The sequence below is a fragment of the Silurus aristotelis genome (assembly GCF_946808225.1).
Source record: "Silurus aristotelis genome assembly, chromosome: 6".
Lineage (NCBI taxonomy): Eukaryota > Metazoa > Chordata > Actinopteri > Siluriformes > Siluridae > Silurus > Silurus aristotelis.
Genome location: NC_139579.1, coordinates 30,891,438 through 30,917,465, shown reverse-complemented (window position 1 = coordinate 30,917,465; position 26,028 = coordinate 30,891,438). Strand labels below are relative to the sequence as shown.

Below are 26,028 nucleotides of genomic sequence, written 5' to 3'. Positions count from 1 at the left end.
TTATGGAAATTTGAGGCGAATCACATGATGAAAATATGGCGAATTAACAGATCATCACCAGAAGAGGGCGCTGTTTTACAAAACCCGAGGCCTGAAATCACTATATGCACAGTATTGGGACGCCTTCTGCTTCTTCCCCAAAATTCTTCCCACAGTTTAAGGCACACAGTTGTATAGGACTTTGGATGCACGTGCATTATATTTTCCTCACACTTGAACAAGGAGAACCGAACCTCTTCAAGCATGAAAATGCTCTTGTGCACAATTTGGTTTACTTGGGTTGGAGTGGAAGATCTCCTGCTATAGAGCTTTAAACCCTATGTAAAACTTTTGGCATGAATGTGGACACTGACTGAACCCCAGGCCTCCTCATCTCACTTCACCTACATCAGTACCTGACTCTACTAACGTCCCTGTGGCTGACTTTTCCACAAATTTCCACAAGAACACTCCAAAAGCTAGTGGAACATTTTCCCAGAAGAGTGAAGGTTATCATAACAGCTAATAGGGAATAAATTGAAAAACATTTCAGTGTATTATACATTTTGTACAGGGTATTTAAGGTATGATTAGCCTCTTTCAAGTATCTTTATTCACTAATGGGATTGCATGTGAGAAAAATTCTCTTAGTCTCTTTCTAGTCACATGTTGTTGTTTTTTTAGGATCTGATAGTCCTTTCCTAGAAAAATCAGCACTGAAAGTAGTCTGTGTCTAGGGTTTTGAAAGTCTTTGATGATTCCCCAGGTCCTGCATCACTGGGTGTAGAAGAAGAAGCCCTTATTCCAAGACCAGCATAAAAATACATAGACAGACTGATATTTGCAGGTTTCACTCCAACTGAGAAGCATGGGGGTGGCAGCATCATGATGTGGGAGATGTACTTTTTTTGAGATTTGGCAGACACCCTTATCCTGATCGACTTAGTTATTTCAGGTATACAGCAGAGCAGATACATTGAAAGTTAAACGTGGTACTAAAGGGCCCAACAGTAGCAGTTTGGTGGTTCTGGGATTCAAACCTTTAACCTTCTGATCAGAAGTACAATATCTTATACATTAAGCTACCACAAGTTCTGGGAGAAATGGGAGCTCACTGTTTACAAGCAATTGCCCTTCTTTTTGTGAATTCAACCACCACTGAGCCGCCACTGCTAGGCCCTTGAGCAAGGCCCTTAACCCTTAACTGCTAACTGCTAAGTCGTTCTGGATAAGGGTATCATAAATGTACAATTTGGAAAACAACTGGTACATTTTAGACAATAGATGGCGTTCTGAGAAAGGAAAGTTATCTAGAAATACTGAAACACACACCTTTCATCTACAAACTCAAAATTATCCTTAGCATACATCCAAAAGACCACAAGGTGATCTCAGATGTTGCTACAGACATCTACAATGAGGCTATGGACCAAATTTGGCCAGGCAATCTGAGCTGGAAGGGATGATTTATACCGCCTCTGATTGGCCGAAAACGGCTGAAAAGTCTTCCCCTACATTTCAACCTTTATTATGTAACAAATGAACAAATCAGTTATGGATTGTGGGATGTGAAACATCTGCTTCTGCATTTCAGTAAGTTAAGTGTCTTAAAGTGAGTTTTCTTCAGGAAATACATTCATATTTATCGTGGAAATTCAAATCTATCCATGTCACAGTAGCACAGAATCAAAGCACTTTAATACCCATCAGCCCTTGCATGTCACATGATCTGTTCACACGTTCCCTAATGACCTTCACTTGTGTTTTATTATTACTTTATTATGCTTTCTTTCACTGTTTAATGTAAAGTATGTACAATAAAAAGGACACGTTTGTGGACACCTAACGATAAGATTGGTAGCTTCTTTTTCATTCCACATTTAGTCCCCGTTTGCTCTTATAATAATTTTAACTCCTCTGGTAAGATGTTCTACTAGATTTTGTGAAGATTTGTATGAAATTCATTCAGCCACAAGGGTGTTAGTAAAGTCATGTACTGATGGAGGTGAGGTGAGGAGGTTCCTGGGGTGCAGTTAGTGTTCACATTTATCATGTTCAATATGGTTTTAGCTCTTTAGCAGGAGATCTTCCACTCCAACCAATGTCTTCATTGAGCTGGCTTTGTGCACAGTTGGGCATTGCCATTGGAGTTCAAGTAAAGGTAACTCATACAATTGTGACTCCAATTTTGTGGTGAAAATTTCCATATGGCTGAAAAAAAGTCCATATAGTGTACAGTCGCTTCCATTTATGACATTTGGCAGACATTCATATCCAGAGCAACTTACAACTGAGCACTTGGGTCTTGTTTAAGGTCCCTTGGCAGCTTGGTGGTGCTGGGATCTTGAACTTGTGACCTTCTGATTTAGACTCCAGTGCATTAACCACTGAGCTACAACCAGCATAGGTTATGATTATTGTTATCTAATTCTCATTTGATTGTAGTTTACACAAAACATTGCACTTTGATCTGCTTCTTTAATCAGTTCCTGACAGTTAACCATATTATATTTATATAAAAATTATATGATGTAAAAATTAAAGTGCATCACACTAAGTTTCTACAGAAACAGGAAGTCCAGAGTTCTGTTTTTCATCTCAAATTTTGCTTAAGTTGTATTTTTTTTCCACTGGAATTGATAGCTATTATGTATGACGTGCAAATGTATTATGTATAACGTATATGAATCAAGATCCCAAGAATGCTGTCTTGTTTTCCTGTGACGATTTTTCTTTTGCCTCCTTCCATGTAATCCGTGATAGTAATCGGACAAGTTCCTTCAGCAGAGCAGGTCAAACCACTGCCGGTTTGTAGCTGAGAGGCAGTGGGGTGTGTTTTTATGCACATTAAGGCAAATGGTAGGGTGGAAACTGCAGGAGTTATCAGTCTCACTGGAAGGTCTGGCGCTCTCTTTGTGTTAAAACGAGATAAGACGATGTACTGCGTGAATCTTCTCCTCCTCCCTGCAGAGAGGACAAGAGCATGACATTCAGTCTGATTGAGACCTACATTAAGACGACTTTAGTTTAACTGTAGCTGTAGGGCATAGAGGAGTCCATGAGCTGGACGAGATATACAGACACGTGTGAAGTCAAGTTTCAGATATTCCTTGGGTGGCCGTGGCCGTGTTCCTGTCTCTGAAAACTCTAAAGTCAGGCATTCATAGTTAGGGTTTGTATATATATATATATATATATATATATATATATATATATATATATATATATATATATATATATATATATATATATATATATATATATATATATATATATATATATATATATATATATATATATATATATAGTAAAAACATCCTCAACATAGAGCATTAAAACTTGTTCATTCATTGTTGATTACACACATAAAGTAATAAACATAGAAATACCAGTGTATATATATATATATATATATATATATATATATATATATATATATATATATATATATATAGTAATGTAATGTAGTTGACTTAAGATGACTATTATGGCTTTCTAAAACACTAAAATACAATATGCAATATAATGCAAATGCCACTGTTGATTATATCACCACATTAAAAACAGCTATTACATAGTAAATAGAGTCCCTGACCATTAACCATTAACCCTCAATTGCTTGGTAGTATAAATATGATAAGTGTTAGGTGGGGAATTAAGAGCTCAGTGGTTAAGGATCTGGGTGGTTAAGGATCTCTGTGCTTCAGGGGTGATGTATCATGGCTGTTTTGACACTGTGACAAATAAACAAAAAGGCATCTGGCAAATGCTGTGAATGTAAACAGAGTCCTGCAGCATTGTTCTCTGGTTCTATGTGGGTTTCCTCCAGGTGTGAACGAATGTGTAAATGTGTTTGTGATGGTCTGGTATTTCATTCAGTCTGTATTACTGTTTATCACCCAGTGTTGCCAATCAATCATGAGCCTTATTGAAAGTAAATGTGTGAGTGATCGTCTAAAGCACTGTATATTACTGAATTAACTCTTGCAGTACATTACACTTCTAGCCACCAGGGCAAATCATACCTCTTGATAGCTTTTGTAGCTTTTACCATATTAAAGTGATAATGACTGGGTTCAGCTGACCGACATACTCTCCCAGCAAGAGGTTAAGCCATCATGAGCTGCTCATGAACAGCACAGATTGTCAACCAAGATTATGGAGAATCTGCTGTTGCTTCTAAAATTTAACCCAGGAAGTGTTTTTGATTTGCTGATCAGTACAATAAGGTGTGTAAAAGCAGCAGAAACAAAAAAATGTGTACCAAGGATTCTCTAGAACCACCTTTGAAAACCTGCACACTAAGGGAAAAAAGCCAGCAAAACATGTGTGTGTGTGTGTGTGTGTGTGTGTGTGTGTGTGTGTGTGTGTGTGTGTGTGTGTGTGTGTGTGTGGTGTGAATACATGGCAAGTCAAAACAATTGGATGAACCCAGAGGCCTTTAACTTTAACAGTGCTTTTCCATTGGCAAGTACAATAAGTGTATAATAATAAAATGAGTGTTAAGATCAAACAACAGAGTTGAAAGTGTAATAACAATTTTTTTTACAGTGGTATAAAATTTGATTTTAAAAAAGATGGCTAAGATTTTTCACAAAGGACCTGTCAGTGGCCCAGACCTTCATTACTCTTGTCTATACACATATTTTCCTATTCCCCAATCGTTTCACTTCGGTACTGGATGATTCCTGGTAGTTAGATATGCTTTAATAAACACAAATAAGTAGTACTGGAAAACTTAAACTCGAACTGGAAATGCTCTAAAACACATTTCAGTCAGGTAATGAAGCTGAAAATGATGTTTACAGACAACAATGTCTGGCCACAGCTAACAACAACAACAAGGAACGACATAAAGTTAGCTAGGCAGTTAGCTATGTCAAAAGCTAGCTAGCCTCCAAATATAGTATAAACTACAGAAGTCTGAATTATTATTATGAATTTAGTGACTGTAGAATTTGTGCCACATGACATTATTTCAGAAGGAATTAAAATATAGTATGGAACAAAGTCAGACAAATTTACATGCTCCAGGGTTTCAGTCATCTTTTATCTTGTCATCTTTTATCAGTCATCTTTTATCTTTTATCAGTCATCATTACATTCTTTAGAGTCATGTGTGGAATGGTTTTATATATCCACAGGAATGTATATGTTTAATACATCCAGTAAAAAAATGTAGGTTTTAGAAAGGTTACATGTTTCCTAGTTGAATATATTTATGAAGTGTGTGTGTGTGTGTGTGTGTGTATGGTTTTCCCTAGCTTTGTGTAACCCCCTACAGTTCCTAAGATTTCTGATAAAAGAGCCAAGTTGACATGATAAACATCCCTCTTTTTTTCAAAAAATATTTTAGCAAATGAAGTCATTTATCAGACACTATAAGAAAAAACGATCTTGGTTTGTACATTTTGCATTATGCTAATTTTGTAAAATGTGTAATACGTCTGTTGATGTAAATAAACGACAGCCATGCAATATTGAAATGAATTAAGCGTCTACCAGCAGGTTCTGGGGACAGCTTTTTACCAACAACCATCATGCAGTTTTGTTCCACTCTCTATATTCTGTTATTTTGTATTATATTACATCTCTATATAATTGGATGTAAGTATTAAAAAAAAAAAAAAAAATATATATATATATATATATATATATATATATATATATATATATATATATATATATATATATGCTAAATTAGAAATTAGTTGCCCCCCACCCTTTTCTTATATATGGCACGCTGGGTCCCATTCTAATATCACGACGGGCCAACTTTAGCCTACGGGCCCTAGTTTGGGGATTTTGGGTTTAGCCAAATCATTGCTTTTTTTTGTATAGACAGGGAATGCTAATATTGATGTGGCTTTTGGACGACTAAAATAAGAGAAAACCACATGTGGAGATAATGTTCTGATTACGAATGTACTTTGCAAAATGTACAAAATTAGATTAGATTAAACTTTATTGCTAATGCCTCCCTGTGTGACTATTATGTGTTATATGCACATGAAATACTGAGGACTTTTTCCTAAACTATGATAGATTGGTACAGGACTACAGTGAATATTTGAACTTGTAATGTGATGTGTGTATTTTATTTTGTTTAATATTATATGTATAAACCCTTTGTTGAAGGTCTTCTTTGTTCCTTGAAGTAAGAGTGTGTGTGTGTTTTTTAATAAAAGCGCGCTGGCCCTTTAAGGCCGGTTGTCGCGCCGCCCTCCAACCGCTTTATGCTAATTCATGCGTAGTTGCGCACGGGCCGCCGACCAATCAGACTGCGCCTCAAACCGCGGGAGATCCGAATTTCGCGGGACGTAATTTGGCGCTAAAAAAAACCCTGCGCTTTGAGCTCGTTCCGGCTTTTGGTGTCAAAGAGGGAGCAGAGTCTCCGCTTATTCTACTACTGGAGGAGGAAACCTGGAGCTCAGCTTTACCGAGTCCACACCTCGAGACAAACCGATATTCAAACTTTTATTCGCGTTTATAAATCAAACGCATTTCTACATCTTTTAAAAATGCAAATTTAAAACGAATCTCAATTCTCAAGTCCTCTTTCTTCTCTTCTTCTTCCTCCTCTGTTTCATCATCTGCTGCTTCTCCTGGAACAAAGGACACCGCACGCAAAGTCGTTTTCTAACCCGAGAAAGCAGAACATTTCCGTTCGGTTTTCGTTCGCTTTTGTTTTTCATTTTTGTTTTAACAACAAAAACAAATCGAAATAAACTGCTGAATCACAAACCCCCGGAACAGAAGATTCCAAACAAAGCAAAGACTCCACACACACACACACACACACACACACACACACACACACACACTCTTTTCTGCGAGATGATCCGGACCCCCAGGCGCGTGTCTCCGGCCTCGGCTCGGCCTGCAGTAGCTCTGTCCTGCCCGCAGAAGAAACTTCTCACCGCAGTCAGAGCAGATCTTCTGAGCTCAGGACTCGCCAGTCCGCCCGTGAGCACGGTGCCCTTGGGCTACTTCACACAGCTGGGGAACACACCGGCCACCGAGAGGAGAACCACCGACTGCCTGTACGCCACCCCGCACGGGACTCGAGCTCCACACGGGCGCCAGTCCTCCACCAGACTCCCGGTAAGACCCCACTTTTATTCGAGCTCCACACACAGTCTAGTGGCTACGTGCACATCAGCACACTGCCTGTAGTACCGCTCTCACACACACACACTCAGATCCTGAAATGATCTAGAGGAGATCCACTTCCTGTACATTTCAACTGGGCATTTGCATTCTTTGGCCCATATGGACCACTGATATGAACATTGTCAAATCTAATAGAGATCTGATCTAATATGTTATCCAATCTAATGTAGATACTGTTAAATTAATATGAATATGATCAAATTTTATACAGGTTTGATCTAATCTAATATGGATACTTATCTATTAATATGGTTATGGTCTGATCTAATATGGATATTATCCAATTTAACGTAGATACTGTGTGATTCATATAGATGTGATCTAATATGGATACTGATCCGTTCATATGGATCTGATCTGATCATATATGGATCTGATCTGATCGTATATGGATGTGATCTGATTTAATATGGATACTATTTCATTAATATGGTTATGATCCGATCTTATATGGATATTATCCAATTTAACGTAGATACTGTTTGATTCATATGGATCTGATCTAATATGAATACTGATCCGTTCATATGGATGTGATCTGATTATATATGGATCTGATCTGATCATATATGGATCTGATCTGAATATATACGGATGTGATCTGATCTAATATAGATACTAAACCATTAATATGGTTTTGATCCGATCCAATATGGATATTATTCAATTTAACGTAGAGACTGTTTAATTCATATGGATGTGATCTAATATGGATACTGATCCGTTAATATGGATATGATCTGATCATATATGGATGTAATCTGATCTAATATGAATACTGATCCATTAATATGGTTCTGATCTAATATGGATATTAACCAATCTAATGTATTTAATGTAATCTAATGTTTAATCCATGGTGATATAATGTAGATATTATCTGATCTAATATGAAAATCATTAGAGGTATGTTTGTGTATGTAAGTGTAGTCCAAAAAAACACACATTACAAACACATTTTGGAGCTGGAACTGATTGTTTTGCATTTATTTATGCACGCATACATCCATACATACATACATACATACTTATAATCTCAGAGGATCTCCAAGTGTGCACTCCAGGGACCCCCAGAGGTCCATGAAGCAAAGCCTTTGTTACAGTAATTAAATGTTTTTTTTGTTTTTGTTTTTTCCTGCTGGAAGTTCTTCATTCTTCAACTTTTTGTCTATTCGCTCGATTAATAACTTCCACTCTTCTGGGAAGATGTTCCACTAGATTTTGGAGTGTGCTTATGAAGATTTGCCGAAAATCATTCAACTTTAGGAGGCCTGTGTTGCATCTTCATCATGTTCTTCATCATAACCTTCATGTAACCTGTAGTGTGTAAATGCATTCAAATATAATAGGTCTGATGAATTGAAGGTTAGTCTTACAGGAGCAGGGAGAATGGAAGGAAGGGGGAAGTCATCTGTTTAGATGTTTCTAGACCCAGCATCCAACTGTGGTGGTTGTTAGCATGGTGGGGGGATGCACACCATGTGTTTACACCATCTCCTATCAGATCTTGTGCTCATTTTCCCTTATTGGATGGCACTGCATTATCTGAATATTAGAAATAATTTTTCTATGGATCGATAAAGGACAAAACATCCTCCACTTTTCTGCGTTTCATTCGATTTTGAAGCTGTAGTGGTTCTTATGTCTAATCCTTTACCCTGAACACCCGTCTGCCAGGTTCAACCTGTTCATGTCAGTTTGGAAAGGTTGGGCAGGTCACTGTAGCTCAGTCGATTTGTCTCTGTTTACAAGTCCTGGGCTTAACAAAGTCTTGCTGAGATACGTTTCTCCTGGGAGCCTCGAACTAGTTGGTTCACATCTACTAGCACTGATTGTTGAATCAGCGAAAACGACCGATTGGTTCTTATTGGCTGTGATCATGTGACTGATGAGCCAATTGCATGAGTAATATTTCTTAGCTTCTGCATTTATGATTCATTATGAAACAGTAGAGCCAAACAAAGTGTCCATGTTTGAGGTAGGCTCAAGAAATTTGGTTCGGAACTCTGACCAATGATGTTCACTCCCACAGAGTGTGACCAATCAAATTAACTCCTACAGTTGCAAATATTTTGTTTGTGTTCGTCTACAATATGTTGTAAATACATTTTATAAACCAATAACTCTACAAACACAGATATTTGTGAGGTAAACGTGTTGCATTATCCTACCTTACTATAGTGCCTGGATATCGAGATGTCACTCAGATAGAGATGGGTTCCATTTTGAGTTTGGTTTCTCTCATGATTTCTTCCTCACACAATCTCTGGGAGTTTCTTTTTGTCACAGTCACCACTTGCTGACTCATTAGGTAAGGGGTGGTTTAGTGGTTTAGACGTTGGACCTCCCAGATCAGAAGGTTGTGAGTTCCAATGTGAATACACTTAAAGGGACACTTTTTTCCTCCTTCTTTTTTTCTAAATGAAGGAATGACCTTTTCTCTGGTCCCATGAGATCCCATTCCCTAAGCACACCTTTAAGCTGCGTCCCACGCCATATGCTACTGACTTATTGAGCCACCAGAATCGCTTTAATCCACTTTGGCACAAGTCTCTATAACTGTTCTGGACTGATAAACACCACATATCTGAAAGACTGTCCCTCAGTTGGTGTTTTGATGATTGTGGTGTAGAGAGCCACTCATTACTCAATATCTCCCATTCATGTGATATATTGGAGATTCAATTATACAATTTGCATATTTTACATTCTCAGCAAACCAATCCTTGTAGCATGAGCAAATTTGGGAAGCTTGAGGTTTTTTTTTTATCTATCTTTAAAAGAGTCTAGTGTACTAGGTTGAGCTTCCACTACATTATGGAGCGTTTTTGTGAAGATTTTGTGGAGTTTCATTTTGCCCCATGGGTTTAATAAGGTCAACAGTGTTTGAGCTCTATAGGAGGAGATCTTCCATTCCAATCCATGTAAAGCATATTAACATGGAGCTGGCCTTTTGCATAGTGTTATTGCCATGCTAGAACAGGTTTGGGTCTTGTTGTTTACGTGAGGGGAAAATTTCATGCAACCACACCCAAAGTCATCTTATACATTTGTATGTCTCCAACTTTGTGATAACTGTTTGGAGAAGAACCACATATGGCTGGAGAACTTGTGTGTCCTGATGTTCTTTGTCCCTATAATGCATAAATGGTAAAAATGTGTGTCATGACTCAACAAGTAATAGTAGGGGCTGGTAAACCGGTGTATTCAAAAAGGAATAAAACACATCATTACATACTAGGGGTGTAACTGTACATGAAATATACGGTTTGGTATGTACCTTAGTTGTCAAGTGACAAAATCGTTTTTGTTTTTTTATTTACTTATTATTATTATTATTATTATTATTATTATTATTATTATTATTATTATTAACATTTGTATCAAGTTTACAAAACAATTTTAAATAAAATATGCTGGCACTATGGATTTCTAGTGTTTTAAGTCCAAATAAATGTTAGTGACACTGCGCTAACTCTAGTTTCTTTTTATACCCCTGGCATGGTTGTGTATGTTTTCAAGTTTAATAAGTTAAAAAAAAAAAAAAAAAAGACTCCAAGTGCAACGCAGAGACTAAACAAACTTGCGGTCCGCCACTTAATGTTTCTGAGGGAACTCAGATTGTAACTATGTTCCGCAAGTAAATCGGATTGTATTCGGTACACATGTACACGACCTGAAAAACGTCGGTATGAATACACGTACTGCTACACACCTATTACATACTGGTAACGGAAATATATTAGAATTAGCTATAAGCATTCATTGTTCAGCTATCATTCTCTGCAACTTGAGATGCATCAAGAATACTTTTTCCCCCTCCACAGCAATGAAAACCAAATTCTTGCTGTGTCATAGTTTCAGTCTGACAGAGTGACATTATTAACTGGGGCACTGGTTGCACATGTGTGTGTGTGTGAACTGCTTCATCCCCCCGTCCCCCGATCTGGCACCTGTTGGGCCAGACTTTCAGCGGCTGTTTTTTATGGTTAGAGGAGTCGTAAGTAATGCTCTTTGTCAAAGTACTGGATGGAGGATACTATAACAGCAGCTCATACAGCAGTTCTAGCAGCCAAGCAAAAGTAAATCTGTTTTATATAGTTGTGGAGTGGATGCTTCGTTTGTGGGCACCTGATCATAAGATATGCTTTTTAAAGATCCTGTTCCACATTTATTCTCATTTAGATTTGTCATTTTAACAACTTCTTGATTTCTGGGAAGATGTTCCACCAAATTTTGTAGCTTTGCCTGGATCCATTTCGCCATAAGGTTGTTGGTGAAGTCGGGTACTGATGTATGAGGTGAGGACGCCTTAAATGCAGTCAGTATACACATTTAGAGCTCTATAGCAGAAGATCTTCTACTTTAACCCATGTAAGACATATCTTCATGGAGCTGGCTTTGTCACAGAAGGCATTGTCAAGCTGGATCATGCTTGGGTCTCATAGTTCAAGTGAAGGGAAAGTTTCATTCTATAGCATCCAAAGTCAAACTATACTTATTGTGTGACTCCAACTGTGTGGTAACTGTTGGATCACACATGGCTGTCAGGTGTCCCAATAATTGTAGTATATTACTGGTTTGCCAAAATAAACTGTTCAGGTGACTTTACCGATGTGAACAGGAGGCTAAAAAGAAACCTAACTTTCATTCATAATGAAACTCTGAGGTAAAAATTTCATGCTAATACATCCAAAGACATCCTATATATACCTCCAACTAGATGTGCCTCCAACTTTGAGCTAAGCGTTAGTCAAAGCAGCACATATGGCTGGAAAAGTCAGGAGTCCCAATCTTTTTATCCACATTTAGCATTTTCAGAAGGAGTCTTCAATGTCAGCCTGAAGGTGTATGTAGTGGCACGTCTGCTTTTCACTATCCAGTCTGCAAATCGGAGGACCTTCTGTGTAACATGACTCGCTGTGGTTACCTCATTAGATTTAGAAGACAACTTCATGTAGGGTTTAATTTTCTTACCAGCGCATCAAGCACGTTGAGCGAGCCAGTGGCAAACTTTATCTTGCCGTTTGTGTGTGGGAACAGCTATCTATAGCTGCTATAGTATAAGCGTTAACCAGAAGAAGCTTGTTTTGAAGACGTTACACAACATTAAATGTGATTTATGAACTATAAAAACTAAAAATGACTTAATAGAGTAGATGTATACTTAAACAAGTGATTGTGTTGTTTAAATTGCTGTTGTATAAGTGAAATAAAACATTATTTCGTTATGAAATTATTAGGAAGCTTTAAGTCAGCAGTGATCCAACAGCACATGCGGACGAAATGTGGAATTTGATGTTGAGCATCAACATCAAAAGCAGGTGGTCAGGTGTCCACAAACCTTTTTCCATAGTGTTTATCTTGCAAGGGACACCAGCATATTGTGCAGACAAATGTAGGTTTGTATTCGCAAATGTAGTTGTCGGATTAGCATTCAAAATAGTTGTCAGATTAGCATTCAGACAAGCAGTTCAAAGGGAAAGCAGCCAACAAATGCAAAGAGCAATGGGGCAATGGGAATAACAATGTGAATTGTCCCAAAGACGTTAAATAAATTAAATGCGACTAGAAGTTCATCCCTAATTAGTCCTGGTGGTGAGGGGTGGAACTCCTTGAGATGGTATGAGGAAGAAACATTCAGAGGAACCAAACTTAAAAGGGAACCCATCCTCAAGACCGAACATCCAGTCATTAGTGTTCCATAATTGTTAAGGTTTTCAACTGTTCCCTGATGGACAAATTGCAGCCCTAAATAATTTACAGTTACAGTCAAAATCCATCTTCATGATTCTTGAGTGTGACCCTTTAAAGGAACAACATTCTCGGCTGCAGCGAGTGGTCTCCAGCTTCTAGAGTCAGTGCCGGATGATTGAAAGTATTTTGGTGTTTGAAGATTTTCACTGTGTGGTTTCTATCTTGGCACTTCTCCATGTAACTGTTGCTCTTCATGTTCATAAACACATTTATAAGGTTCTGTATGTCCCTCTTACATACAGTACTTTACTTGTGCATTCATTTGAATGAATCTACGGCCTTTCCCCAGTGCTTTTCAAGACTCTCCTTGTCTCCAAAGTTTGAGAAGACACTTTTGTTTTTGGTCTGCCCATTTACATTACATTTACATTCATGGTATTTGTAAGACGCCTTTATTCAAAGGGACATACAATTATCTGATTTATATGACTGAGCAGTTGAGGGTTAAGGGCCTTGCTTAAGTGCCCAGCAGTGGCAGCTTGGTGGGATATCAGCTCCCAACCTTCTGATCCAAGCACCTTAACCACAGAGCTGCCGGTTCCCATAGCAGCTACCTCAACCCCCAAAGCAGTTACAGCACCTACAGCCTGCAAACCTCAAAGAGCTGCATATCAAAGGCGAGTAAAAAGCTGAATCCCACCTTTTTCCCTCTCCTGATTCTGTCCCCTATAGTCACTCAGGCTCACACACTTTTGCTCAGTCTCACACACCCATTTCTTCCCCTTTTGCACTGAAACCTTTGATGGCATCATCAGCAATTCAGGATGACCTTTTGCAATATGAATGAGTGTGAGCATGTGTTTACTCTAGGGTGGGGCTGGTGCGTGTGTGTGTGTGTGTGTGTGTGTGTGTGTGTGTGTGTGTCGTGCTCTCAGAACATGCTTTTGTTATTTGGAAAAGCTACAGTAACACTGTTGTAGTCTATATTATAGTTGCATTGAAAAGACACCAGTGTACACAATGCTGCTATCATCAGAGTGCGCTTGTGCAAAAAAAAAAAAAAAAAAAAAGCATACATCAGGGGGTTGGGACGCAATATGCAAATTAATCTAAAATATGCATGAGGTCTGATCAACCACAAAACATTCAAATATGTACAAAAATATAAACTATTAGACGTCGAAAGCTTATTCTGAATGTATGTGCAATATGTTGAAAAGGAAAGCAGCCATGAGTGCAAAGAGCCAATGAGATGCTGCCGTTTAAGATTCTGAAGCTTGTGGCCGGAAAAGTTGATTTCGATTAAAATGTTAGTTTTTGTATATTGATTTATTGAGTACAGTGGAACCTTGGAGCTTGCGAGGGTTAGGGACCAAGACCGGTCGCAAGTTCCGACTTTTCGCGACCTTTTGATACGCCCCTTCCAACCCAGTAAAAACCCAAAGAACACTATATGAAATCGATTTAAATGAGTAAATAACACTTTCATTCCAGAAAACTTAATTATTAGACTATTTTAACAATACTTTAATAATTTATGTCATACAGTTCTGTATGTTATTTTATAGTTTAAATGAATAATACATAATAAAAATAGTTTTAAAGCATTTTTTAGACAATTTTAATGAGATAAACCTTGATTAGAAATGTTAAAACTAGCGTTTTGAGGAGCTTGCAGTTGCTCACGAGCCGATCTGAATGAGAGTCGCCGGTCGGAATGAAGGCCGCGAGCTCCGAGGTTCCACTGTATATAAAAACATATAAAATAAGTACAATGGGACAATAAGTTAATGCCTAATGAGTCACTGTGGTAAGGAGAAAACTCCCTAAAATGGTATGAGGAAGAAACCTAGAGAGAACCCAGACCCAAAAGAGAACCCATCCTTACCCTCAACACAATGCCCATTCATTATAGTACCACTACAGGTTTTCACCTGTTCCCTGATAGACACTGTCCATTGCAGTTGCAACCCTAAACCATTGTAGTACCATACTTTCTTTCGGCTTCTCCCATTAGGGGTCACCACAGCGGATCATCCACATGTTTGATTTGGCACATGTTTTTACGCTGGCTGCCCTTCCTAACGCAACCCTCCCCATTTATCTGGGCTTGGGACTGGCACTAAGGCTTGTGCAACCCTAATGGCTGGGGTTGGTTCCCTGACCGGGGATCGAACCTGGGCCGCAGCGGTGAGAGCGCCGCATCCTTACCACTAGACCACCAGGGAACAATTACAGTTTATCTTCGTAGTTCTGAAGCTTAACCCTGTACAACAACTTCATGTGGAACCATCTTTAGCTACAGCAAGTGATTTCCAGTTGAAGAGAACTTCATTCAAAAGCAGGGTTTCGGGATGACCCGGACAGATCCGGAGGAGAAGAAAGGGACACGGACAGAAGAAAGGGATAAAACAAGTACAAATGTAGAGGCCATTGTTTCGGTCAAGCAGGATGCGAGTTGAGACATGAAGTCACATGAGCAATTCTAGGATTTCTAGCCATACTCAGTTTTATTATACTTTTATATTTAAATTTATACTTATATTTACATAAAACATATCACCAAGAAAGTACTAGAATACTTACGGATTAAACCGAAAGACTCTATACAACCACTAAATTCTGCCGTATTCAAAACTCTGGAAACATCTCATCATACCCATCTTGATCTTGCTAGGAAAAAGCCATTGCTGCTGGTGCGGCATTACAAAACTAACGTACATCTACTTATACTTATGTATTTATTATACTTATTTTTTTGTATACTTATCTATTGTGTTTTATATTTATCATACTCACTACATTTAGCTTATACTTGTATACATACTGAAAGCAATGAATGAAATGATACTTTTTTGGAAATGTACCGAAAAGGCTATTATGTGCCCTACTGTGTTCTGATTTTCATTTCCAGATATCAGGCAAAAGCTTTTCAGTTTCGTTTTGTTACAGTTGAGGAGGAAACGGGGGAAGGGTAGACTGTTGTGCCATGTCCTGTATGGGTGTGGACCCTGCTTTGAAGAATGTGTGTAGAAGGTGGGGATCCAAACCCGTAGGAAGTTGCAGAACAACCACAATTTTTTTTTTTTGTTACTGCTTTTGGAGGATTGTGATGGAATGTTAGGGAAGTCACAGGGGTTTTCTTGAACCTAACAAAGTAAACGGTTTTACATAAAACTGTTAAAATAGAAAATCTGTATGACTATACGAAATCTGTACAGAGTTTAGTTACTGTGCGAACCGACCTGGGGCATGTGGGCGGGGCTATACATTGTGCTGAATACCGATTAGCCAAACGTAATGATTAATATCGTGATTAAGGTTAATAGTGTATAGAAGAGATTGTAAGATTCAAAGATCTGCATTAATATATAATTTAATAAAATGATGCATCGATTGGAAGTGTACGCCGACTAGTTGGCATTTGTATCGCGACTTATATGCTTCAGTAAATATTTTTACTCATCTATATTTATCAGTAGATGTGCTATACTTTTTATTATTTAGAACATGACCAATAATTGGTGACCAATATTTTATATGTAGATCGATTTCTCTAAGCTGTTTCTCAAGCATGCTCTCTCAGAACCACTGCAGTATAGATTAACATAGAGCTAGAGAGAGGTAGAGCTGCATCTTCATGGAGACAGAATAGGAAAAGATCATCTAGTTTTATTTCTTTGTTAATTTTTATATATATATATATATAATTTTTTTTTTTTTGTTTGTTTTTTTTGCACTAGAAATACTTTTGTTTGTGAAAGGCCATGCTTTAGAAGTCAGAAGGCAGTTAAGTAGATTGATGATTTCCTGTCTGTTTGAATCAAAGAAATAAACGTGAACTGTATTAGAGCTGCAACTAACGATTATTTCGATTAATCGGATGATTTTTCGATTAATTTTATTTATTTATTTTATTAGATGTTCTGCTTATTATAACAAAAAAAACTAATTCAGGGTATTTATGTATAAAAGTGTACTTAAAAAATGCAAAAGCCACATTGAGTTTAACCATCTTTAATTTAGACATTTTAAAGCTAATAGTAGCTGTTTGTTGAATGTAAATGGGGGATTTCTCGTTTGAACAAATTTACTCGTGCTGGGTCATTTCTTTTTGTAGAAAAACACTAACCTAAAATCTTACAATACAACATTTTGTATTGTATTTAGCAATACAATACAAATGTTGATTTAGCAAATGGCAATTTGAACAATTTGAAAAGTTGAAAGAAACAATATAAAATAACATTTATTTTGACTATTTTTGTCTGAAAAAATATACAGATATTTAGTTCATTTGTGAAGACCTAAGCATGTAAAATATATTAGTCTGATTATTGATTATCGATTAATCTGTATTTTATTGATTAGTTGTTGCAGCCCTAATCTCTACCATATTGAATTGCAAAGCATTGTATTTATTCAATTGAATCGCATCGCGTTAAATCGAAATCGGATCTCAACGCAATAAGGGTGACTCAAGGGTGACTCATGCCGATGTGACGTCGCGTCACGTCGGCAGCTGCTTCATATGTATCTTTCATTTATCGTATTGTTTGCTATGCATTAAGATGCGAATCGCTTTAGCCTCATTTATGGAAATGCAAATCTATAGTGCATAGGGAATGTCTTCCAGGGATTTCCTCTGAAATTGAACTCCATTGTCAGTGTAAAACCTGCCATGTCCAAGCTCAATTCAGATATTTTATACTATAGAATCATTTGTATTCACGTCATTTGAGATTCCACTGCAAAACATTACATAAATTATTGGCACTCTGGACCTTGTTTTTGTCTTTACTGCGGCCCAAAACACTCCCCGGGTCTCACTAGTTAGACAAACAACATACGCTATATGGACAAAAGAATTGGGATTTTTCCACAATTGAATGCAATGTCTTTTCATTGTATAGCATGACAAAGCCCTGGTGCACAAAGCCATCTACATAAAGATAGCATTTACATAGTTTGGAGTGGAAGATCTCCTGCTATAGAGCTCTATACCCCATGCAACACCTTTGAAAAGAATGTGACTGCACCCCAGGAACCTCATCACCTTGCCTACATCACGACCTGAATATACTAACACTATTGTGGCTTAATGTATCTCCACAAATCTCTACAAAATCTAGTAGAACATCTTTCCAGAAAAATGATTATTATACCAGGAAATGGGGACTAAATCTTATGGTTGGGTGTCCACTTTTGTCGTCACACACTTACATTGGCATTAGATTTAGAAATGTTATGCATTCTCAGCCTGAGAGCATTGGGAACTTTTTTTCTTGAGAAATATACACTCGAGTTCCTGTCTTGTGGCTCATCAGAAACATGCAGATGTGTTCGAAAGGGTTTCAGTTTATTTTCTCGATTATGACTTGTTTCCTTTTGGGTTCGCTGCATAGAAAAAGTTCTTACTCATCACTGCGGTTTACGTATAGAGGAAATTTCCTTTCATTTACCTCCTCACCACCCCTCCTGTGTGTGCTGGTGTGACTCAGAAGTTTAGTGTTTACCCCATTGGGTCTATAAGAACTCGTACTTGCCTATTAATGTATTTTCTGAGGTACTTTTTTAAAGGTGCAGTTGTTCTCCCAGATTTCGATACCAAAGAGGATAGATTCTAAGGTTTCTAGAATGACTCCGCCCACTTTGTATAATTTTTGCATGAATTCATTTTTTTACGAATAAAAAATACTATCATCATGGCAAGCAAATTAGACTGGTAGCCGAGTGGTTAAGGCATTAGACTTTCGATTTGGGGGTTGTGGGTTCGAGTCCTGGACATCCCAGGTTACCACTCTTGGGGCCCTTGAGTAAGGCCCTTAAGGTTATCTTTGCAAAAGATGGCAAAGATTTACACCATGACCTTCTGATCAGAACTCTATTGTCTTACTCATTGATCTACCACCTGCCATATGTTCCTGCTGCATTGAAATTCAAGAACCTGCTCAAATCCGAGTTAATTTACTCAAATATGATTATATGATTGCCTTGATTATGGTGTCATTAAGATCAGAGAGAGAGAGGACATTTCAAGAAGTTCATCGGGTTTGTCTTCCTTCCAGCGTGGACATTTACACTGCATGCAGCATGTGGTAGTGAGAATCATCTTTCTGTTAGTTTCATGAAGCACCTTGGTACTGGAGAAAACGTTTTCATTTTACATTTATGGCATTTAGCAGACATCCTTAACCAGGGTGTCCTACAACTCAGCAATTGAGGGTTTAGTGCCTTGATCAAGGGCCCAGCAGTGGCAGCTTGGTGCTGTGATTTGAACTCATGACCTTCTGATCCAAAAGCAAATGCCTTAACTACTTTTACCACGTCCATGTTTACTGTAATGTTTGACCGAAATGACTTTTTAAAGGCTACTGGACTTGTGCTGAAGCACATCTGTTCTTTTAGAGAGGTTAAAAAAGGAAAAGAAAATAGGATTGAAATACAGAAACCCAGCCCTTCACTTGTCCACCTGTTTTTCGGGCCTGATTCGGTCCAGATGTTAGTGACAGGTGGAAAGCTCGTTCAGCTTAGGGACAATACTGAGCTTCTTCTTTTGACTGACACACACACACACACACTCGAGACAAATGTAAATGGAGTAACAAATTCAAACAGTGACGTCCTTATGCAAATGCATGCGCATAGGGTTTAACACACACACACACACACACACTGCATCTTGGCATGTGATTTGCATCCTATTTTGTGGTTACATTAAACCCCCTACATCAAACAAAAAAAAAGAAAAGCACCGCGTTCGGATGCCAGTTATTCTCAAGCAAATGATATAAATCATGTACACTATACGGACAATACAAAGTTTCACATTGAATCCCTATTTGCTGTTATAATAACTTCCCCGTTCTAAGATGTTCCACTATATTTTGTGGGGTTTTTTGGAGATTCATTTAGCCACACGGGTGTTAGTAAAGTCAGGTACTGATGGAGGTGAGGTGAGGAGGTTTGGGGTGCAGTCAGCATTCACATTCCACTCCAACACATGTAAAGTATATCTTCATGGAGCTGGCTTTGTGCACAGGGGCATTGTCATGCTGGAACTGGTTTGAGTCTTGGGGAAAATTTCATGCTCCAGCCTCCAAAAATGTCAATACATTTGTGTGCCTCCAAGTTTGTGGGAACAGTTTTGGAAAGAACCACATATGGCTGGTAAGGTCCGGTGTCCCGGGTCTTTGGTCCATAAAGTGTGACAACAATAGATATAGGCAATAAGTGATTGGATCAGAAATACATCCCGTTTCATCTGATATCAGGCTGATGGGTGTCTCTGTATTTTACGCTTGATCGAGGCAAATCTAGGAAATGAATATTTTAAATTTGAGGATTTTTTTTTTAACCAGCCTTGTTTTGTCGCACATTAAATATAGCTCATTAAAATGATTTTTCTTCACATCTATCAGATTTTCGCACTGTCAGGGTCCGAGAGCGAGGGCCAGAGAGGATTAAGGAGCTCGCTTAAGACCCAAACAGTGAAGGTTTGAATCCTGCTTTTCTGCTCAGTACAATTTGAGCTACCAGAGGAAACAAAAAAACGTTCCTCAGTCTGATGAGCTTAATGATTTTAAAGGTTTTATTCAGTATTAAAGAAGCCCCTCTTGATAAATGATGGCTTCAGAGCCTTCTTCCCTTTTACCACCACCACCCCACAAGTTAGCTCTGTGATTGAGCAGTGATTTGGATTTTCTCCGGGGCTCTACACATTTTGGAAAAGTATGAAAAAAGTATGTAATTAGATTTGAGTGATATCCAGGTCTGGATCAGTACGGGAAAAAAATAGTATTATTAAACAAAAATGTTTCCATACTATTGCCCTATTAACTTTTATTAAAATATAAAATTAAGACTTTGTCAAAAGATTTATTTTATAGAAACAAATGCTACAGCCACATTAATCCAGATCAAATTAAATATGGCGTTTCAGTATAAAAGTGATCCGCGTTCACGCTTTTTGTTTTTATACCTAAAAGTTGCTCATCCACATCGTAACGTCTGAAAACGCTCACGTCCCTGTACTCCGCAGGAGCACAATGTTTATTTTTGGCGTATATTTATATTAATGGAGTGCAAACTGCGTTTTCAAATGTATCCACTTTAAAGTGTGTTTGTAAAAAGCTACGTTTTGGTTGCTTAAAAGCGCCGTCTTGGTGTGGACGGGAGGCCAAAACGGAAAGAAGAATTTGCGTTTTTAAACAAAAACTTATTAGTGTGGACATGGCCAAAAAAACTTTTTTGTAGTTTCTTGGTCAATTGCATTCAGCTGTACCACCGGAAGTTCTGAAAATCCGCGGATTTTGGACGCAGCCTCTATGGTACCTCTATGGAAAAACATCAGCTGACTAGAAGCCCGGAAAAACTATCGGCATTGACTTCTGCTGATTAGTGAATTCATCTAGACATTGTCACTTTAATACAATAAAGTGTTTTTAAAAAATTCTGAAATTTGTTAGTGAAAATAGTTTCAAATGTTATTCCTAACATTCCTGAACATTCACCACCCATGGATTCCCACGAATTTTAAGATAATCCTCAACTTGCTGTAAGTTCAAAAGAGAACCCACGAATTTTCCGAGCTGCAAATTATCGGGGGTTGACTGTATAAACAATCCTTCTGCTGATGTAGAGGGGAAAAAAATGAATAAAATTTATTATAATAGATTAACATTGCACTGTCTTTATAATCTTTAGGGAAGTTTTGCATATTTGTGGAGGGGGGTGGAGTATGGAATTTTAAAATGAAAAACGTGAAGGAACCCTGATTTTAGTGTAGCACGATTTCAACACACTGATGAAACCTATGATATTTGAATGAAGTCCTGAGCATTTAAAGCATATCCTGGGAAAATTACATTTTGAATGGACTTGCTTAAGGGTCAGTGCTGAGATTTGAACTCACAACCCTCAGAATCACCAGTGTGTGTTTTCACATCTTTCTGCACGATTGTGTTTTGTTTTTGTTTTTTTTACATGGTGTCTTCTCTACATCCAAAGTCTCTCTATTTTAGTCAATCACCTATTCAAAACATGGAGTCCTTTCTTCTTTCCATTGTGGACATTTGCACCACACAACCTGTTCACCTTTTTTCCAAAAGGTTTTTCATGCAAATGTCTGTCATAATTTTTCTTGCCTATGTTGGGAGTGTTTACTGTAAGGGAACTGGTAGAGCAGTAGCATGATGTTTGAACAGAAGATCAAATCTCAGCAGGATTCCCCTGGTGGCCCCTTTGAACAAGCACCTTTTAATGTATTTTTTTTTTTTTTATGTCACTTGACTGTTTTATGCGTCATGTCTGTAACTTATGAACGAATAAACATTCTGTAGCCATTTTCAGTTCCATTCATTTATAAATGAATGGAAGGTGAGGTGTTAAAGTGAACAGTAGTAGTGTTAAAGCGTGAGGTCGTAATTGCTTCCATTAAACAATGAGCACCTTCATTCAAACCCTCATCCCACACACCAATACACTTTCAGAATGGAACCAGATTAGCCAGTATAGCAAGTGATGGGTCCAAACCGATGTCATAAACGTAACGCGTCGTGTTTTATTCCTCATACCTCAGCAAGTTACGTTTTAAAAAGCCTCGACTTATTGTCATTTTTATCCGTTCATCATTTACTTAACCTGCTTCTAATTTCTTTTCTCCAAAACTTGGAAATTCCTTGGTCCTGAAGTGAAATCCTTCGCTTTCAGAATCTTCAAATCTTAGAAATGATTAACACTAGGCACTTGATAAAATGTCCATTTACAGAAAGCTTCTTCATACCGATACATTTTGACTGTTTTCTTCCAGGCAAAGAGGCGGTTGGATTTGGAGGATCCGCACTATCTTCCAGATTTCCGCACACCCAAAGGAAAGGGGAACACACCCTCAGGAAGACTCTCCAGCCCAAGAAGTGAGTGAGAGAAAAGGGATGTGTAGAATTATGTTATCATGTAAAATTACAGCAGATGATTGACAGACTGTGAATGACAATTGTATCCGTAAAGTGCGATGCAGGAAAACTATTTTAGATTATTTTGTGTCTTTATAAACATACGCAAACTATTTGCTGGAAATGCCAGGTGTCACAATACTTTGATCCAATGTGCTTTTTTTTTTTTTTGGTTTTTCCCAAAATTTTGTAGGCACATAATTGTCTTTTAAATTCTCCTAATACGTTTTAAAGTCCAAAGAGCATTTTTTATCTTTATACCACACTCTTCCTGGGATCCATCAAACCCCTGATCTAAATAAAGCTTTTTCGCAGATGATTAAATAAATAAATTTTTGTTTAAAATATTTTTTGCCTCTTTATTACATAGCACCGAAGTCTCCAGGTGAAAGAACGCGCTACGACACATCCCTCGGCCTGCTCACCAAGAAGTTTGTGGGTTTGCTGAGCGAGTCAGCAGATGGCGTTCTGGACCTGAACTGGGCTACCGAGGTGCTGGAGGTGCAGAAGAGGAGGATCTATGACATTACCAATGTTCTGGAAGGAGTTCAGCTCATTCGCAAGAAATCCAAAAACCACATTCAGTGGCTGTAAGTGTGTTTAACCCCCCAAAATAATAGTGCGTGTGTGTGTATGTACATTTGTATATGTATGCGGAGGGTGATCATAATATATCGCTCTCAGTGCAGCGCGCAGTCTTGCGTGCAAAAACAAACAGCATTAGTCATTTGGCTCTAGAGGGCGCCCTCATAATTACAGCTGACTAGAAGCCCGGAAAAACTATCAACATTGACTTCCCCTGATTTCTGCAGTTCCGGCAATCAATTCTGTGCCGGATAATTGTCAAAACTGATAAATTAGTCGATCTTTAAAAAAATTATTATGATTAGTCCTACCCACTCTTGGGGGAATTTTTTCCTAGAAGACTTTGATCTGGATTTTTAAGATACTTAAGCTATTTTTAAAGAAGGTTCAACAGCCTTTTGTTAAATTCTTTTGTTTCTTGATATGCATTATAGTGTGACCGGAGTGTTTGAGGGCTCAGCGAGTGCTTCGGAGCGAACCAACGCTCTGCAGCGAGAACTCGCCGAGTTGGACAGGAAAGAGAACGCTCTGGATGAACTCATCCAGTCTAGCACCAATCAGCTACGAGAGCTCACTGAAAACAAAGACAACCAACGATATCCTTTCAGCCTCCGCCATGTGTGTTTACATATTACCCTGTGTGTGTGTGTGTGTGTGTGTGTGTGTGTGTGTGTGTGTGTGTGTGTGTGTGTGTGTGTGTGTGTGTGTGTGTGTGTGTGTGTGTGTGTGTGTGTGTGTGTGTGTGTGTGTGTGTATTCGAGTGTGTGAGTAAGTGTGCATTTGAACACTGCAGAGATTAGTCTTTAACTCGAACCCACATTCGGATATGTGACTTATCAGGACATTCGGTCCATCTCGAGTCTGCAGAAGCAGACAGTCATTGCAGTCAAAGCTCCTTCAGAGACCAAGCTGGAGGTTCCCGAGGTATCTGAGGTGAGTGTCGGATTTTCATCCTACCACTTCGCTCAGGTTTGCTCATCTCTCGTCTCACCCTAAGAATCCGGACCACAATTTCCCCAGGGTCTTAGTGCTAATCTGATTACAATCCTTTCTCTATAACATATACATAAAAAACCTTATTTAATATGAGCTCAGAAACGATATTTTTTTTATAGAAATCCAAAAATAATTTTAAATATTTAAAATGGCACATATAAACAATTTAGAGTATTTAATATCAAACCCTTTTTTTCCTTCTTGGTATCAGCAGGGGTCGATGCAGATCTACCTGAAGAGCAAAAACGGTGCTATTGAGGTGTACCTGTGTCCAGACGAGGTGCTGTTAGAGGATGAAAGCCCGGTAAAGCTTGGTTCTGCTAGGAAGGACCACTCGTATGGAATCCCACACGTGACCCCCTCCATCACCCCGTCTCACCCGAGCACGCCCAAACCGCAGCGCAGTCTCGAAGGTAACTTTACAAAATACTGCAAACTCCAAACATCCAGGACTTTAGTCACATGGATCGATTTGGGAGCTGATAATTATGCTGTATCTCTACTTCCTTCACAGCTACACCGTCCAAATCCCAGAGCCTCTGTAGCAATAGCACGTCCACCCTGATGGATGTCGAGGGCATTTTGGGGCTTCCTCCCAGCCTGCTGCAGATCACAGAAGATCAACTCCCGTGTACAAACATCACCTCCGACCCGTCTTTTGTGAGTTTTTCGCCTCCTCTTGACCACGAAGACTACCTCTGGGGGCTGGAGGATGGAGAGGGGGTTTCAGACTTTTTCAATAACTACGATCTGGGGGATTTACTTCAGAATTGAGACTGTACACTTCACACCGTATATTAAATGGTACGATCCTCAACTATCTTCAAATGGACTCATTTATACTTTGAATTCGGACTACACTTATTTCATAGGTGTATTTCGCCTCACGTGGATCACAGGATTTTTCGGAAATAACTTGCTCGTGCTCAAACAGTCGCAGTGCGCCCTCTAGAGGAGGAACTCAGCCTTCGTTTTTTCCATGCTCTTGTTCAGAATAGCGCATCACAATTTAGACGGGCGACAGGATCTCGTACGTACGGCGATTTTACGCCTCTATTACCCCCCTGCCGTTTCTTAATCCGTCTTTCTTCACATGTTGTCGTGTTTTCGCAAACTGGTCTCACAGGAAAATCACTACAATGATGTGTATTAGGACTAGGGGATGATGAACCTACATTGAGGAATAGGTTTTAGTACACTAGAAAGCAATCACTGATTCGCTGTAGCCATAGTTAGCCGGCTAGCTAGTTCATTAAATATTTTCTGAAAAAAAAAACCTGATTTGAATATATTTTTGTACCTTGGATCGTTTTTTAGGCAAAAGAGAGACTGTAGGAAATGTAAGTGGTGCTTCTCATCTATCTATCTCTCTCTCTCTCTCTCTCTCTCTCTCTCTCTCTCTCTCTCTCTCATATATATATATATATAAAATTAGTTTGTGTATTTTTATGTAAATGCTATTTTTCTTCTCATTGGTTTCAATTTCAAACGAAAAACTCAGGAATCCTTTTTTTCTATAATTTCTTAGACGCAATTTAATTTATTTTATTATTTTACTATCGTTTGCCCACTAGAGGGCAGCAGTAGGCCACACGCATCATTATTGGTGCGTTACAGGATGTTCTTTCTAAAAAAAAAAAAGGAG

General features: G+C 38.4%; 1 protein-coding gene and 1 long non-coding RNA gene across 3 annotated transcripts; one reads left to right on the top strand and one right to left on the bottom strand.

The window, feature by feature from the left end:
* Nucleotides 1-2,395: 2,395 nt before the first annotated feature.
* LOC310727980 lies at nt 2,396-9,690 on the bottom strand. Its single transcript, XR_014534154.1, has 2 exons — nt 9,324-9,690; nt 2,396-2,943 (listed from the first exon to the last, which is right to left on the bottom strand). It is a non-coding gene; the product is annotated as an uncharacterized lncRNA (long non-coding RNA).
* On the top strand, nt 6,217-25,659 carry e2f2 (E2F transcription factor 2). 2 transcript variants are annotated; one of them, XM_083544785.1, is made up of 7 exons: nt 6,217-7,083; nt 22,661-22,763; nt 23,173-23,392; nt 23,822-23,985; nt 24,208-24,320; nt 24,595-24,796; nt 24,898-25,659. In XM_083544785.1, exons 1-7 carry the CDS (start codon nt 6,817-6,819, stop codon nt 25,155-25,157), a joined length of 1,329 nt encoding a protein of 442 aa, XP_083400911.1. In that variant the 5' UTR covers nt 6,217-6,816; the 3' UTR covers nt 25,158-25,659. The 2 variants fall into 2 exon arrangements, with proteins under 2 accessions (XP_083400911.1, XP_083400912.1); XM_083544786.1 differs by having other exon boundaries at nt 6,219-7,083; nt 24,598-24,796.
* The last annotated feature ends 369 nt before the right edge of the window (nt 25,660-26,028 follow it).